The sequence below is a fragment of the Carettochelys insculpta genome, chromosome 6, assembly GCF_033958435.1.
Source record: "Carettochelys insculpta isolate YL-2023 chromosome 6, ASM3395843v1, whole genome shotgun sequence".
In the NCBI taxonomy this organism is placed as follows: Eukaryota; Metazoa; Chordata; order Testudines; family Carettochelyidae; genus Carettochelys; species Carettochelys insculpta.
In genome coordinates, this window is record NC_134142.1 from 63,830,622 (window position 1) to 63,844,541 (window position 13,920).

Genomic DNA, 13,920 nt, shown 5'->3' on the forward strand with positions numbered 1-13,920 from the left:
ATTGCTAGATATAGTAAGCAGAAAGCCTTGGGAAATCTAGTCTAGATTTAGGAAGAAAACGTCTTTGGGTGATGGAAATATCTCTAGGTTTGCTACTTGTCATGACTTCCAAAACAACTAGAAGGAAAATGGGTTTTTAATTAATGATATGTGCCTTATTAGTAGCTAAGGAGACATTAATATACAAAACTTAATTAGCAAAGAGGCATTCATGATGCCTTTGCCCACTGGTACAGTAAAACCTCCAGCATGTGAAAGCTTAAGGGATTCCAGTACCCAATAAAACTTTCTTACACTGATTTTAAGAGGCTTAGTTGAAATCTTTTATACAGAGCATGTCTCTTGCTTTTTTCAACCTTAAAGGTGGTGACATAGTGCTAGAATGGAAGAATTAAACTGTTTTATTCCACCTGTAATGTTGCAGAACTCTATTGTTGCTTGTACCACTTCTTCTCCCCCACCTTCATCACATCTTACCTCATATTTGACTCCTTCCCCCAAGATATTACAACAGATACTTTGGAACCTCTTTAATCTAGCCTATGTTGCTTGCCATGGTTGCTGCCTGAAAGATTCTTTAATCCCTGGGAGGGTGCTGTAGGGGTGAGAGTGAGGCATTTACTTGGTGCCCTGCCCACAGGCACCCCTCAACCCCTATGGAAGTGGTGGAGAAAAGCTCCAGGATTAGTGCCATTCCCTCAGCTGGTGGTAGGGACAGCAACAGTGTGCAGTGCTGCTTCCTCTTGTCCTCTACTTCCAGGTTTTATACTAGGGGGTTTTTCCAGATTAGGGACACCTGCAATACAGAGGTTCAAGTGTACTACATACATTAGATAAGGTGTGCTGTGTCAGTGATACATGGAAGATGAGGATCAAAGCTTAAATTGTGCTTTTCATGACCGTTATGAAGCTTGTCTGGAGGACTTACAACTCCCATATGCCATACTGAGCTATGAGTTTATTAGCTGAATTTTGTTTTTATAATGTACAAATCTGGGGTCCTTGAAGGAGTCAGTGCCTTAATGTTCCAAGTGCTTGTTAAAAGCATTGTATTACATATCATTGTGTTATCATACTTTCTGGAAAGAAAATAAACAATTTATATGCATCTTCCAAAGTCACTGAGACTTTTTTCTTAAATGGCATTAAATCTGAAGATTTCGGTTTCTTTTATTCACTGTAGAATTTAAAACAAAAAGCAGTCAAGTAGCACTTTAAAGACTAGCAAAATGGTTTATTAGGTGAGCTTTCGTGGGACAGACCCACTTCTTCAGACCAGAACAGACTCAATATTTAAGGCACAGAGAACCAAAAACAGTAAGCAAGGAGGACAAATCAGAAAAAGATAATCAAGGTGAGCAAATCAGAGAGTGGAGGGAGGGGGAGAGGTCAAGAATTAGATTGAGCCAAGTATGCAGACAAGCCCCATGATGGGAACTTTGAGTGCTCTCGTACGGGTTTTTGTATATTGCCATTTCTGATATCTGATTTGTGTGTTTGTTCTTTTACATAGAGACTGAGCTAACCTTGTTATCCCCACCCTTGCTCTGGCTTATTTATACCTGGCCCTGCAGATTTCCATGACCAGCATCTGAAGTGAGTCTGTGCTCACAGAAGCTCATGCTCAAAACTTTTCTGTTAGGCTATAAGGTACCACAGGACCCTTCGTTGCTGTTACAGATCCAGACTAACACAGCTACCCCTCCGATACTACTTGTGTACAGACTCTCCATGGGATCTTCTGAAAAAGCTTGCTAGTGTAGAAGCAGCCTTTTACTCTAGGCTGCTGGTGCATACAATGTAGTGCACTGTATAGTTTCATCTTTTGTATTCAGACCCTATCAGTAAATATCCATTGACTTATGATGTGGACATGTCAAATAGGTACGAAACTCTTGAAGCTGCAAGTCTCATTTTACCAATGCACTTAATTCCAGTTCATATTTAGGCAGAATTTGAAATGGCAATAGCCTGGTTAAATTATGTAAATGGATAGTGGTGACAGGTGTAAGAATGGAAGGGGAAGTGAGGCATCTTAAACAGAATCAAAAAGTTTAAATGTGTTGAATAGGCATGTATAAGGAAGACAAAGGGCTGCTGAGCCACATGCAGACTATTTTAGTTACTGTAGTTAAATTAGTTTTAACAGAAGGATTGTATTTTACTACAAAAATGAACCTAATAGTATGCTAGGTTACTGTAGCTATTTGAAAAGTTTGCTATTTCAAAGGCTGTGTCTACACTAGCCCCAAACTTCAAAATGGCCATTTTGAAGATTACTAATGAAGTGCTGAAATATGTATTCAGTACTTCATTAGCATGTGGGCAGCCACAGCACTTTGAAATTGACACACCTCACCGCCACATGGCTCATCCCAACAGGGCTCCTTTTTGAAAGGACCCCACCTACTTTGAAGTTTTAAATGTGTTTGAAATGGCCATTTTGAAGTTTTGGGCTAGCGTAGACACAGCCGAAGTGAGGTAAAATGGCTGCTTTGCATACCTATTTCCCATTTTTTGCCTTTGGCCTGACAAGTGGTTGGCTTCTTCACTGCTGGAGAAAAACCTATACCAGTAGCCTCTTAATTGAATCATGCCCATCTTGCTCAATTATGGTGTCCTTGAGGATGTGGAATCTGTGCAAAGACATTTATTCTATTTACCTGATTGTGCCTTGCATGCTTTTTTCTTTCAACTGACTTACAAAAATGATACTGTTCTCTTGAATTGGTGTGACAGTGGCATACTGCAAACTTGAATTTACATCAGATGTTCATTGAGGGTAGAAGACAAAAGTCAACTTGTCCACCACAGCAGCTGAGTTTTTTTAATTTGTAAATTCCCAGTACCTCTTCTGGTTTCAATTGAATGACACTTCCTACAACTGACAACATGAACTTTGTGATTAAAATGCACAACTATGTTCCTACTGTATAGCTCTGAGAAAATCAGGAGAGAGTCGGAGTGCCTCTTAGATTTTACGGCACAGGAAAGGACTCTATTGGCCCATCTCCTACCACCACACATCAGTGAACAAATACTCTGCCCCAGAAGATAAAATGTACTCACAAGTCACTGAGCTTTAATATAAACTACAGGTGTGGGAAAGAGGTGGCAGAACAAGTCTGTACTTAAGCCATTAAACATTTCAGGGGATGGGTGGTCTGTGCTAGCTGAAGTATAATATGGAACAGATTAGTCAGGGGCTGTTTAGCAGCCAAACAAAGGCACTAATCAGTTTTTTTTCAGTTTACAGAGAGCAAGAGCAGGCCTGATTTTTAAAAAGCAGTACTTCTCACTGGTCCCTACTGTAGAGCTGCCACATGTGAGAATCTGAAATACACTGAAGGCAACAGTACCTACCAGGCTATTGTATGAAAGAGTATTTTCACTACTGCAAGGTTCAGCCTAATAGTATGTATTGAAGACTCATATTATGTCAAGTGCCACATTCCCATACTAACCAAGTCTTGAATAAGATTCTGTGTGTTTGTCCTACTCCCCAGCAAGCAGCATGATGCAGGCTGACTTCTGTTACAGTTCCAAGACAGTAGCTTAAACTACATTACTAGGTGGCTGGTAATCACAGTATTCCTTGTCTAGCTGGGGTTTAGAAAACTAATGTCTAGTCACTTGAGCAGAGGTAAAAGATCAGTACTTTAAGGATAAATACTGTACTTTCCAGTTTTCCACTGCTTGAAGGAATTGAGCTCAATATTAAAGATGGCTACCATGTTAATGATGGTATTGCTCCATTCCTAAAGCCACCCTACAGCTAGGTGGCATACAATGAACAAAATTAAACCCACACAAAGTTGTCCCTTTAAAAAAAATACCTGCTCCTATGTGCTAGGATCAAAGATTCACTGACACTATACAACGTAACCAGTTCCCAGAACGAAACAGTTTAAGGAGCTTAAATACATTCAGTGTTTTATCTTACAGCTTTTGGGAGTTTAGCCACATTGCTTTAGGCACATACAGTATATACCATTGTGAAGGAGGAAGTTAAATGCCACTCTGCAAATTAAATTTACATCTCTTGAACCTTCTCTGTAACACCTTCTCTATGACCTACCTTTCCCAACAGTTTCAAAGGGTTTACATATTACTCAGTACTTATCCTCATGTACATCCATCCATGGAACAGATGAAGCATTTTAGTGACTTCCCCACCCCTGATGCAGAAGGGCCTGTTTCTTAGTAAACTAGTGGTAGTCTGCAATTTCTATGCAACTTTCCTAACAGAATTTCTACATAATCATAGTTGAACAGGCAGTAGCATTTAGCAGCCATTTTGGCTTTTCAAAAAGGAGTGTCTTTATTGTTAAATAGTTTCATACAAAAAAATCTAATATAGATTGGTAAAATAAATCCTTTTCATTAGCTTAATTCAGTCACATTGCAGTGGCAAAAAATATTAGAATTGACATTTAAGCTACATAATTTTTTTAAAATGTTGTAAAATCCACAATTAAATCCATTAGTTATCTATTTTAGTGCCTGTTATGTAGGTGCATACATTTTTAGCTCTTGCTGGGTGCTTTTGGTAGTAAGGCAGCTGTAATAATGTGAAAAAGTTTAGACATGGCTCTGCAGACGTAAGGACTCATCAGTGCAAGGATTACAGCTTTTCCAGCAAACTAGAGCTGACTGAAAACACAATCTGTCAAGTAGTCCATTAAAGAGCACTATCTTCAAGCAGAAGGGACTAGTGCATTTCTCCATCAGCTAGAACATCTATAAATTGTATTGTGAATTGATACAACTGGTACAAGAAAAAGATGATAGTCAATGTTTTCTAAAATAGGTAATGTAAAATAGACTTCAACAATGTGAACTTTGTGCTTCATGAAGTGTACACAGTTTAGTATTACAACATAAGTAAAAGTTAACCCCCATGCTAGATTATATTTACAAGTAGTATAATTAGTATTTTTGGAATTATTGTGGTAGCAGAGCAGCAGTACACTACTAGGCAAGTGTATTTTAGATGCAAGTAACCTGCTCTAAACAACAGTCAACTCTCCTTTATCAGGAAGCAATAGCAACTGTTGTGATAAAAGCTTATGTCCTCTCCCTCAGTGAGTGAGGCATACATACCTCTTTCTCCCCCTACAAGTCATCCTGCAAAGGAAGAACAACAGAAAGTAAGGGAGTCAGCCACCAGTATAACAGCTTCTAGCCAAATTTAACAGTTCAGTGCCCAGGCTGCTACTTGCCAGATTTTTATTTGAAGTGGCAGAGGTAGCGACATGGACTTATGAAACTAGTATGGTCAAATTTCCTCATTGCCATCATCGAGCCCCACACTTTCAGTCTTGCTGTAAGTTCTTATTTCAGACAGACAGTGCTGCTTCAGTCACCATCTTCCAGTGATACAGACTTGGCACAGCAGTCCATCAAACAAACTTCTTCTTGGTAGCTGTGAACCGCTCCATGTACTAAAAAGGAGAGAGCGAAGAGAAAGTTGTTTGTTCTGAAACCGGAAAGTCGCTTATACAAAAGCTGCATTGAAACTGACCATTCCTGACTTCACCCAGAAAAGAAGTCACACACAAGCTGTACTAACTCATTTGTGCAGAAAGGAAATTATACAGTAGTGAACTTGTTAATGAGTTAGTAACTTTACATAGATATATACAGCCTGCCAACCAATACACTAACTGTCACACACAAAGTGCCCCATTGTTGGGTTTAGCGAATGCAGTGTGAATTAAGTAAATACTGCAGACAACCCTTTGTTACTCCTAGCTTTTACCCACTCTTATTCATGAAGAGGCTTTGATATCTTATGATAAATTGACATACCACCATCTTAGCACCAGCTTGGTTGCACTTCACAGGCTAAACAGACAAACATCCACAAAAATACAGTTGTCATTGAAGTTTTTTTTTTAAAGCTTCCACAGAACAATTTGGGGTGGGAAAGAAGCAGGGATGGTGCTGGCTTAATCTATTGTGACAAGCTGTGTCGACACTCAGTTCTGTCAACAGAAGGCACTGTCGACAGAGCATCTATCTACATAACACATCCACACCTAATACAGGCTCAGCCTGTCAACACCCTCTCTCAACAGAACAGCCAACCGGAAGCCCTCTCTGTCGACAGAAGGGCTGGCCAAAAAGTACATTTTTTTTCTTGGAAAAAAATAATCTTAGTTATATTCTACATATATATTGGGAAAGACCAAAGCCCATAATTCATGGGACCAACCTGCATTTAACATTTTCACGATTTATTTTGTATTGAACCAACTTAAATACCTTGCCCTTTTCTCCACTATTAACAGAAAAGGAATATTTCCATCCTCACCTAGCATGAAATGGGAATTATGCAAAGACTAGAGAATGACTATGGTAAGACTGCTGTACAGCCTGTTAGAGTCAGGGTGAAAGTACAAACGGGACAAAGATGGAGAAGCTGTCCTGTAAAGAATTTTCTCCAATACAACCTTCAGGCTGGAAATCAACAGCCTGAATGCTCCTGCAAGCAAAGGGCAATGAAGGCTATGTTTAATTAGGCAGCCAGATAGCTCCTGTATATTTTTTTCCAGTCTTATCCCTCAATTCCAGTTTCTTCCATGTAGGGATAGTTAGGAAGTAGAACCCCAACCAACATAATGCTTAAGAAAACAGAGCACTAACTAGGACTACCATTGCTCCAACGTCATTACAGTTCACCCATCTTTTAAAGGTACTGTCTAACAGTTGTTGTAGACAGTACTGTAGCATCAAAAAAGTTTGCTTATAAGCAGATGCTGCAATCAAGCCTGACATATGCCAGGGGAAAAGGATACTCATCACTAAGGCAAAGGGGAAGTTCAACAGGAAAGTTGCAAGATAGCCATCTTACAAGTAATCCTGAACCTGAAAAAAAATCCTTTGTCATCATCTAATGGGCAAGGCAGAAGGTTCCTGGAATCAATTGTAAAAAAACAAAACGAAAAAGAAAAGCAGTGCTAGTGTTCAAGCCACAATGACTGCAAATACACTTATGGACTATTGCAACTCATTCATTAACAGTACTCTAGTTCCTCAGTAATCAGAGGCATTTATGAGCAGAAACAAAAAACATACACTAGCAACGTTTTTCTACAAACCTTGTCGTAGCCTTCCAGTTCTCTGAGTTTCTTGATTTCAAAGAGATTACCCTCCACTGCAAGCAGTGAAATCTGTGAATCGCTGAGTATGGTCTGAGGGAGCATGCTGAGGTCTAAACAGTTCTCTTCCAAACGCAGGACCTTGAGGCGTGGACAGTGAGAGATCTGCACTGAGATCTGAGAAATCTGGCATGGTCCAAAAGGATAAAGGGGAAAAAAGTTTGGAATAGTATGCTCTCATGGATAATTGATCAATTACACTGATCTGTATTTCACAACTACTGCATAGTCTGATTTCAGTTTTCTAAGCCACTTCAGAACCACTGCTGTTTTTTCTATAAATTAACTGGAATAAGTGACAGGAAATGAGTGCCTTATTTTCCTAGCCTTACTGGCATCAAGAAACTTCATATTTTAATTCTGATAAAATGTCATATCTCTTTGAGTATTTCTAAAATGCAACTGTGGAAGTAAAGCTGTCCTTCATTTTAATTCCATGCAAGTGTGAAGTGCAGTGGTGACGAGTTCAAATCTACTTGCTATTAGTCAAATTAAAACAGCAAGAGATTGAAAAGCTGTGCAAAGTGCATAAACAGTTTAATCCTTTTATTCTAAGCTTCATTTACCATGCAGTTTTTCAAGCCCCAGACAACTGGCATCTGAATGACTCTCCTCAAAGCAGGCCCCATCTGGAAGCTGGAATTAAGGATTTAGTGCTGCAGTGCATGTGACACAGTGGGAGAACACAACAGAAAGGATGTGTTTGAGGTTAATCTCACAATAGGCAATATCTTCCTCAAACACAGGAAAGCTATTCAAGTGACCCTAACCCTGTAAGGTCTATCTCAGAAAGTCACATCAGGCAACAAAAGGCATCACAGATGATGAAACCTAGCTCGGTATTTATATGGACCCTCCACTTCTACTGTACCCAAGAGGCATTCTTCTCAGTCAGAAGTGGTAAGTGACTGTCCTGACTTCTGTGGCACAAAGAAAAGTAATTATTTAAGACTCAATCATGCCTTAAGGTCATGTCTCTAAAGTCTCATTTTCCAGACCTGATTCTGATTCAAATTGAGTTCAATGGCCTGCAGATCCCCCACTGTGTCTGGAATACCCTGGATCCGATTTCTTGAGAGATCCACCACATCTAGGTGACGAAGACTGCAGAGTTGTGCAGGCACACTCCGAAGCTGGTTTCCAGAAAGGCTCAGGGTCTTGAGAGCTGAAAGTTGTCCAAAGGTGGCAGGCAGCTCCGTCAGATGGTTGCCATTCAGATGTAATGTCTCAAGTTTTTTCAGTTTACACAGCTCCTCAGGTAGAGCAGCTAGGAATAAAATTACAAAGAAATTACCTGAGCTACTCAGAGGAAACAGCAAATTTTAATATCCATTAAAAGCCACCTCTTCTCTGTGGAGACAAAACTATTCTGATAGGATTTTCCAAGGCAAAATTTCTCTTCCCCTAAACCACTAGAATGAATTTAACCTACTTTTGAACTAAATTCAGGAGTACAATACTACACTAAACCCTCAATTTAATGGACAAAAGGGACTTCAGAAATAATGGACGCTGTCAGGCCCCCCTCCCCGCGATAAATGCTGGAGACTCACCAGAGCCACCACTGGGGCTAGAGGAACTGCTGGAGCAGCTGGGACCACCAAGGTGGAGGGGCCACCGGGGCCAGAGGAGCTAAAGGGGGTAGGGGAGCCTGCGATGCAGCACAGGAACTCTCCTACTCCAGCCCCGTGTGCGTGGAACATGTCGGTGCCCAGCCACCAAATGCCTGCAATGGTGCTGAGCACCAGCCATGGTGTTGAAGGCTACTGCCTGCTGGCAGACAAGGAGCGGCCACACTCTACCTTTGCATGAGCGGCTCAGAGCCACAGCGCTAAAAGCTGCAGGAGGTGGAAGGAGCCAGGCCAGCATTCAGTTCCTGTCCTGGTAATTGGGAGAGGCAGCTGGAGGTGTGAGGGGAAGAATGAGGCAGGAGGGGAGAAAGGAAGTGGACAGAAGTGAGTGATGGGCTGGGAAGGTCAGTGAATCATCATACAGTATAGCCACTCAGCTATAACAGACACCCCTACCCCCATTAGTCTATTAAATTGAGAGTTTACTGTGGTTTAAAGTTTGTTCATTCCATCCTAGTGAACCCCTAGAAGCTTCTGTATATCACCACAGATGTCTGAACTTCAGAGACTAGTGAACTGTTAGCAAAACTGTTTTGCTAGCAGTTCACTAGTCTCTGAAGTTTAGACATCTGTCATGAAATGTATCAGCTTTTTCACTACTGCACAAACAGAACAATTTTGAGATAGGACATAAGAACACCTACCTTAATAAACTGCAAGGTAAATTTTAGGCAGACAGGATACATATAGAGCTGGAATTTGGCCAAGACATTAGGCATTACACTTTACTTCCAAAAAGGATGCTGTAGCTTTGTTAATGATCACAGGTGATCAAGAATGTAGTTTTAATCACTCACCCAGAAGAGCACCTCTAGTGCAGCACTTTTTAAGTCTAGTCACTAACTTTGTGGATCTTCAGGGCACTGGCCCAAGAGGAATGGCACTTACTGAATCACCAGCACTGTTTTCTGCAGGACACCATCTTCAGAGCATTTTCCTGAAGTAACTAAACTATCTGACTCTGCTCAGCTTTTAGACACACAGGTTCACAGCACATAGTTAAGAGGTGCTAAGTACTTATACATTATTGCAAGGGTGAAAATATAACAAAATTAAATTTTAAACAAATCTGATTTTCTGCTAATCACAAATTCCAAGGTATTTAGTCTAAGCTACCACTGTTTCCCTTTGCACTTTGTAAAAGACAAGTTATCACATATAATAAATACCAGATGAACAACAAAAGTCTGGATCATTAGCTTTTTAGAAATCTGTGACAATGTTACAAATTCATACTCAATTTGTTGTTGTTTAAAGCAAGACTCTTCAGAACAGAAAACTTTCCCATCAGTGGTGGCAGGATCTCAATTTTGTTGTTTGACAAATCTATTGTCCTCAAATTGCCAGCTAGCTTTTGAAGGTCTTCAGGAAACTAGTGGGGAAAAAAAGTAGATACAGCATTAGAATAGCTGGTTTAACTTCATAATAGATAATTTCATGTACCAGTCTTTGTTATTTACACTTTTGTTCATGTTTATATTAGTCCCCATTGCAAGTGTCTCACTATCACCAAAAGTGACAGCTACTAAATCAAGCAAAAATAATATATTAAGTTAATTTAAAAAAAAAAAAAACACAAGGAACATTTTACAGACTACTAGGAAAACATATTCCTAGTCTAGAATTCAATCTGAATAAACAAGATAAAAATAAAGAGGACCAGGACAGCAATATAGCACAATACTGTTTACAAAACTTTTCGTTCTTATATTCTCGCTAATATCTCTTTTTTAAATAACCTGTTTATATTTATTCCCCCAGCCCCATTTTTAAGCATGATGGAAGACAGACAAAACCCCTCCTTCCTGCAGTTATATTTTTATTTTACAGAGTTTATTTAAAAAACACGCACACACATTTCCTTCCATCTTGCCATTCGAATAGGAGAGGCAGACCCCACAGAGAATGGATAGATGATATAGTAGATTGGTGCGGAGCTAGTCTACAGAATCTAAGCCACTCTGCACTAGACAGGAAAAGATGAAAGGAAATAGTGAGAGAGACATCAGACACCAACGGGCACTGAGCCCACGGTTGATGATGATGACTGCAGTAATAGCTGTCTTATCTTTGGAATACATACTCTCTTATTCACTGCACTTACTGTCATAAAGCACACATAACATTGTTACATCACTCACTTGTGGATTAATTTGTTTTAATTGTCTACTCTCACAGTCAGCAACAGCATTAAATACCTGCAACTATCACCTAGTTTGGGGTAGTCAGTGGGCAGAGCACAGGCTAAATCTAGGCCACCAAATACTTTTGAGCAGATCCCAAAATCTTTTTATTTACTTATTAATTTCTCTGGAGTCTGGACCTTAACCAAGAAATTTGGACCTGTCCTAATCTGTGAGCCAGTAGGAAAGAGTGCTCATGTCTGAGTTTTTCCCTACAAATTATACCAGCAACTTATTTCCCCCATTATCAGAAAATGATTAAAAAAAAGAAGGTTAAATATAAAAGATAGAGGTATTTTACTCCCCGTATGCACAAAAAAGTAGCATGGCGCAGTGCTGACTTGGACATCATACAAACAGGAATTAGACCCAAGAGTGATTGAGTCAGATTTGGATTTTTCTGCGACTTGATCAAACAAAATCAGGTCAGTCTTAGGTAGTGTGTTAAAACTATAGGCACTTATGGACATGCTTTCGTTTTGTCACCTGAGCAGCTACAAGCAAAAGCACAATTCACATGACTAAGGTTAAGCATATGAAAGCATGTGCACAATTGGGACCAAAAGTGTTTCACAGTTATGCAACTTATCTTGTGCAGTCCAGTTAAGAATTTCTAATGAAATATACTTTCTGTTGCATAAGCTTTTAGGAGTCCTGGGTTTAAAATATTTGTTTTAAATATAAAAACCAGAAATTGTAAAGAAATACAAGTTTTCACGTAAGTGGAGTATCACTGATTGCTAAAAAAGAACAAAGGTGCATGCAAGAGTGTTTTGCTTATTGAGGTGCCTGAAATATTATTTATACAACACTATTAATACTCATGACACCTTACAAAACAGAAAGAGAGTACCCGCCAAACAATTCTACTACCTCAGAGAGTCCCTTTCCAGTTAGCTGGAACACGCCTGTCTTTTGGGCTGTCTCCAGATGAGCTTTTAAGGCACTGTTTCCCATACTGCAAGTCCTGTGTCAAGTATACAGATTTTGTTTAAGGCACAAAACCAGTCCAGTCTCTCTCAGCCACACTGCACTGAATTACATGAATCAATTTTTCCTGTTAAGAAAACAAATTTATGAAGTTATTTTGTGCATAAGAGCTTTCTTCCATTATGGCTAATCTGGACATGTTCAATGTTACAAGCTATATTTATCCTTAACTAATAAAATAGAGGTCTTAATAAAATTAACCCAATTTATCATACTAAGATTACTTCATTTTTAGTTTGAGGGCTAAATGAATGGCATGGAAGTTGGGAAGTATGCAACAAAAGTTGACAAAACTAAAATAGCTAGAGGATGTACACACTTGCTCCCTCTGTTAACAGATCATGTCCACATTGGAGGCACCATCATCAACAGTGTGAGCAATACCCTGTGGGTGTGTGTCTCACAGTGCAGCGTTTGGGAAGGCAGAGCTGATCACTGAACATTTTGGGATTCCCTCAGACACTGGGAACAGCATCATGAGTAGCTCTCTGAGCTCTCCGTGCTGAGGACTGTCAAAGCAGCACAGGAACTTGTCCCGCTCTCCTTGCAGCAGCAGTCTGCCTGCTGCTGTGTTCCTATGGCAAGACAGAAGAGCAGGCCAATGATTTATATTTTGTTTGTTACCCAAATGGAACAGCTCACTCAGTCATCTTGAACTTCCTGGAGCTTTAAGAGCTGAATGGGGGTGGGGAGAAGGGAGAGTACATGCCTGAAAGATGGTTGAAATCAAGCCACTAAGCAGAGCCACTGGGGCATGCATTGTGGGATACTGGAGGAAGTGCCTTCTGTCCACAAAACAAAGAGTGGAGTCTACACTGGTTCTTTGTCATCAGTAAAGAGAGGGGTAAAGAAAAACATCTCTCCTCAGGGTAGCAGTTTTCTGTCACCAAAAGTAAGTGGTTTTGGTAATAAAAAGTCACACTGTGGTGTTAAAGCCCTCACTGTTTCGTTGTGACAAAAAGTAATTTTTGGCCACAGAACTTTGTAATATATACATACTCTCAGGCAGTACTTAAAGTTTAGATGGACATAGCTACAGCATGGGTGGAAATCTATATCCATGAGTACTCCAGCTATGCCAAACTAACCCCTGGTGTAGAGACAGGTCAATGGAAGAATGTATTTTACAACCTAGCAACCATAGCTCAGAGAGGCATGTGCCTACAGTGGGTGGAAACACTCTTCTATTGTTGTATATCATGCCTACACTACAGGACTACAGCAACATAACTATGACAGCTATGTTGTATCTGACCAAATGGTTTTAACCCACAAAAGCCAGTGTCCAAATAAGTCCTACCTTTTAACACAAGCCTCATCTTTGTTTTTTCCAGGTACAGACTAACCCGGCTACCTCTCTCAAAGCTATGGCACTAAGGCGACACCACTGCAGCAGCTAAAGTGAACAGACAACCTTAGACCGCCTAATCTTGTAGAGGGTTCAGACAATTTGATAAATGCAGAAATTCACACGGATCAGCCATTTGAAGGGACACTTCAAACCTACGCAGTAACAGCCCTAGGTTTATAGGTTATGGCGGGGGAAGGATTAAATGAATGACCTCCGCACCGCTCTAGCAACCCCAACCAGCCCGGGCCCCAGCACAGCGGCTCGCCCCTCACATGGGCCGGTTCTTCCCGGAGGCGGGCGGTGAGCGAGGCAAAGAGTTCGGGTTGCGCAACCGAACCAGAGCCGCCCCAGCGCCGCTACCGCCCCTCTCACCCAGCCAGCCGCCGCCGCCGCCGCCGCCGCCGCTGCTGCTGCTGCTGCTGCTACTGCTGCCCTGGGAGCCCCACCGGCGCCGGGTCGCGCCGGAGACCTACCGCTCTGCGGCCGCGGCTCTAACTCCCCATCAACTCTTCACCTGCGAACCAGCACCGGCGAGGGCAGTGATCCAGCCACCGCGACCCCGGAACCGGAAATCCGGCCTGTACCCCCTCGACGCATCCAAC

General features: G+C 40.9%; 1 protein-coding gene across 3 annotated transcripts; it reads right to left on the reverse strand.

Moving 5' to 3' along the window:
* Positions 1-1,227: 1,227 nt before the first annotated feature.
* Positions 1,228-13,917, reverse strand: LRRC57 (leucine rich repeat containing 57). Of its 3 annotated transcripts, XR_012645952.1 has the most exons (7): positions 13,792-13,917; positions 11,851-12,034; positions 10,031-10,166; positions 8,162-8,430; positions 7,104-7,289; positions 5,223-5,444; positions 1,228-5,127 (listed from the first exon to the last, which is right to left on the reverse strand). XR_012645952.1 is itself a non-coding variant. In XM_074997074.1 (6 exons), the coding sequence occupies exons 2-6, from the start codon at positions 11,932-11,934 to the stop codon at positions 5,403-5,405; spliced, it is 717 nt and encodes a 238-aa protein (XP_074853175.1). In that variant the 5' UTR covers positions 11,935-12,034; positions 13,792-13,917; the 3' UTR covers positions 1,228-5,402. The 3 variants fall into 3 exon arrangements, 2 of the variants coding, with proteins under 2 accessions (XP_074853175.1, XP_074853176.1); XM_074997074.1 differs by having other exon boundaries at positions 1,228-5,444; XM_074997075.1 differs by having other exon boundaries at positions 1,228-5,444; positions 13,833-13,866.
* Positions 13,918-13,920: the final 3 nt, after the last annotated feature.

Excerpts from the sequence above, each read along its gene's own strand:
- LRRC57 (XM_074997074.1), bottom strand. The coding sequence starts at position 11,934 with ATGGGAAACAGTGCCTTAAAAGCTCATCTGGAGACAGCCCAAAAGACA. Across the intron at positions 7,290-8,161 it reads TCAATTTGAATCAGAATCAG|ATTTCTCAGATCTCAGTGCA; the intron begins GTCTGGAAAATG and ends GGACCATGCCAG. Across the intron at positions 5,445-7,103 it reads AACTGGAAGGCTACGACAAG|TACATGGAGCGGTTCACAGC; the intron begins GTTTGTAGAAAA and ends TCTCCTTTTTAG.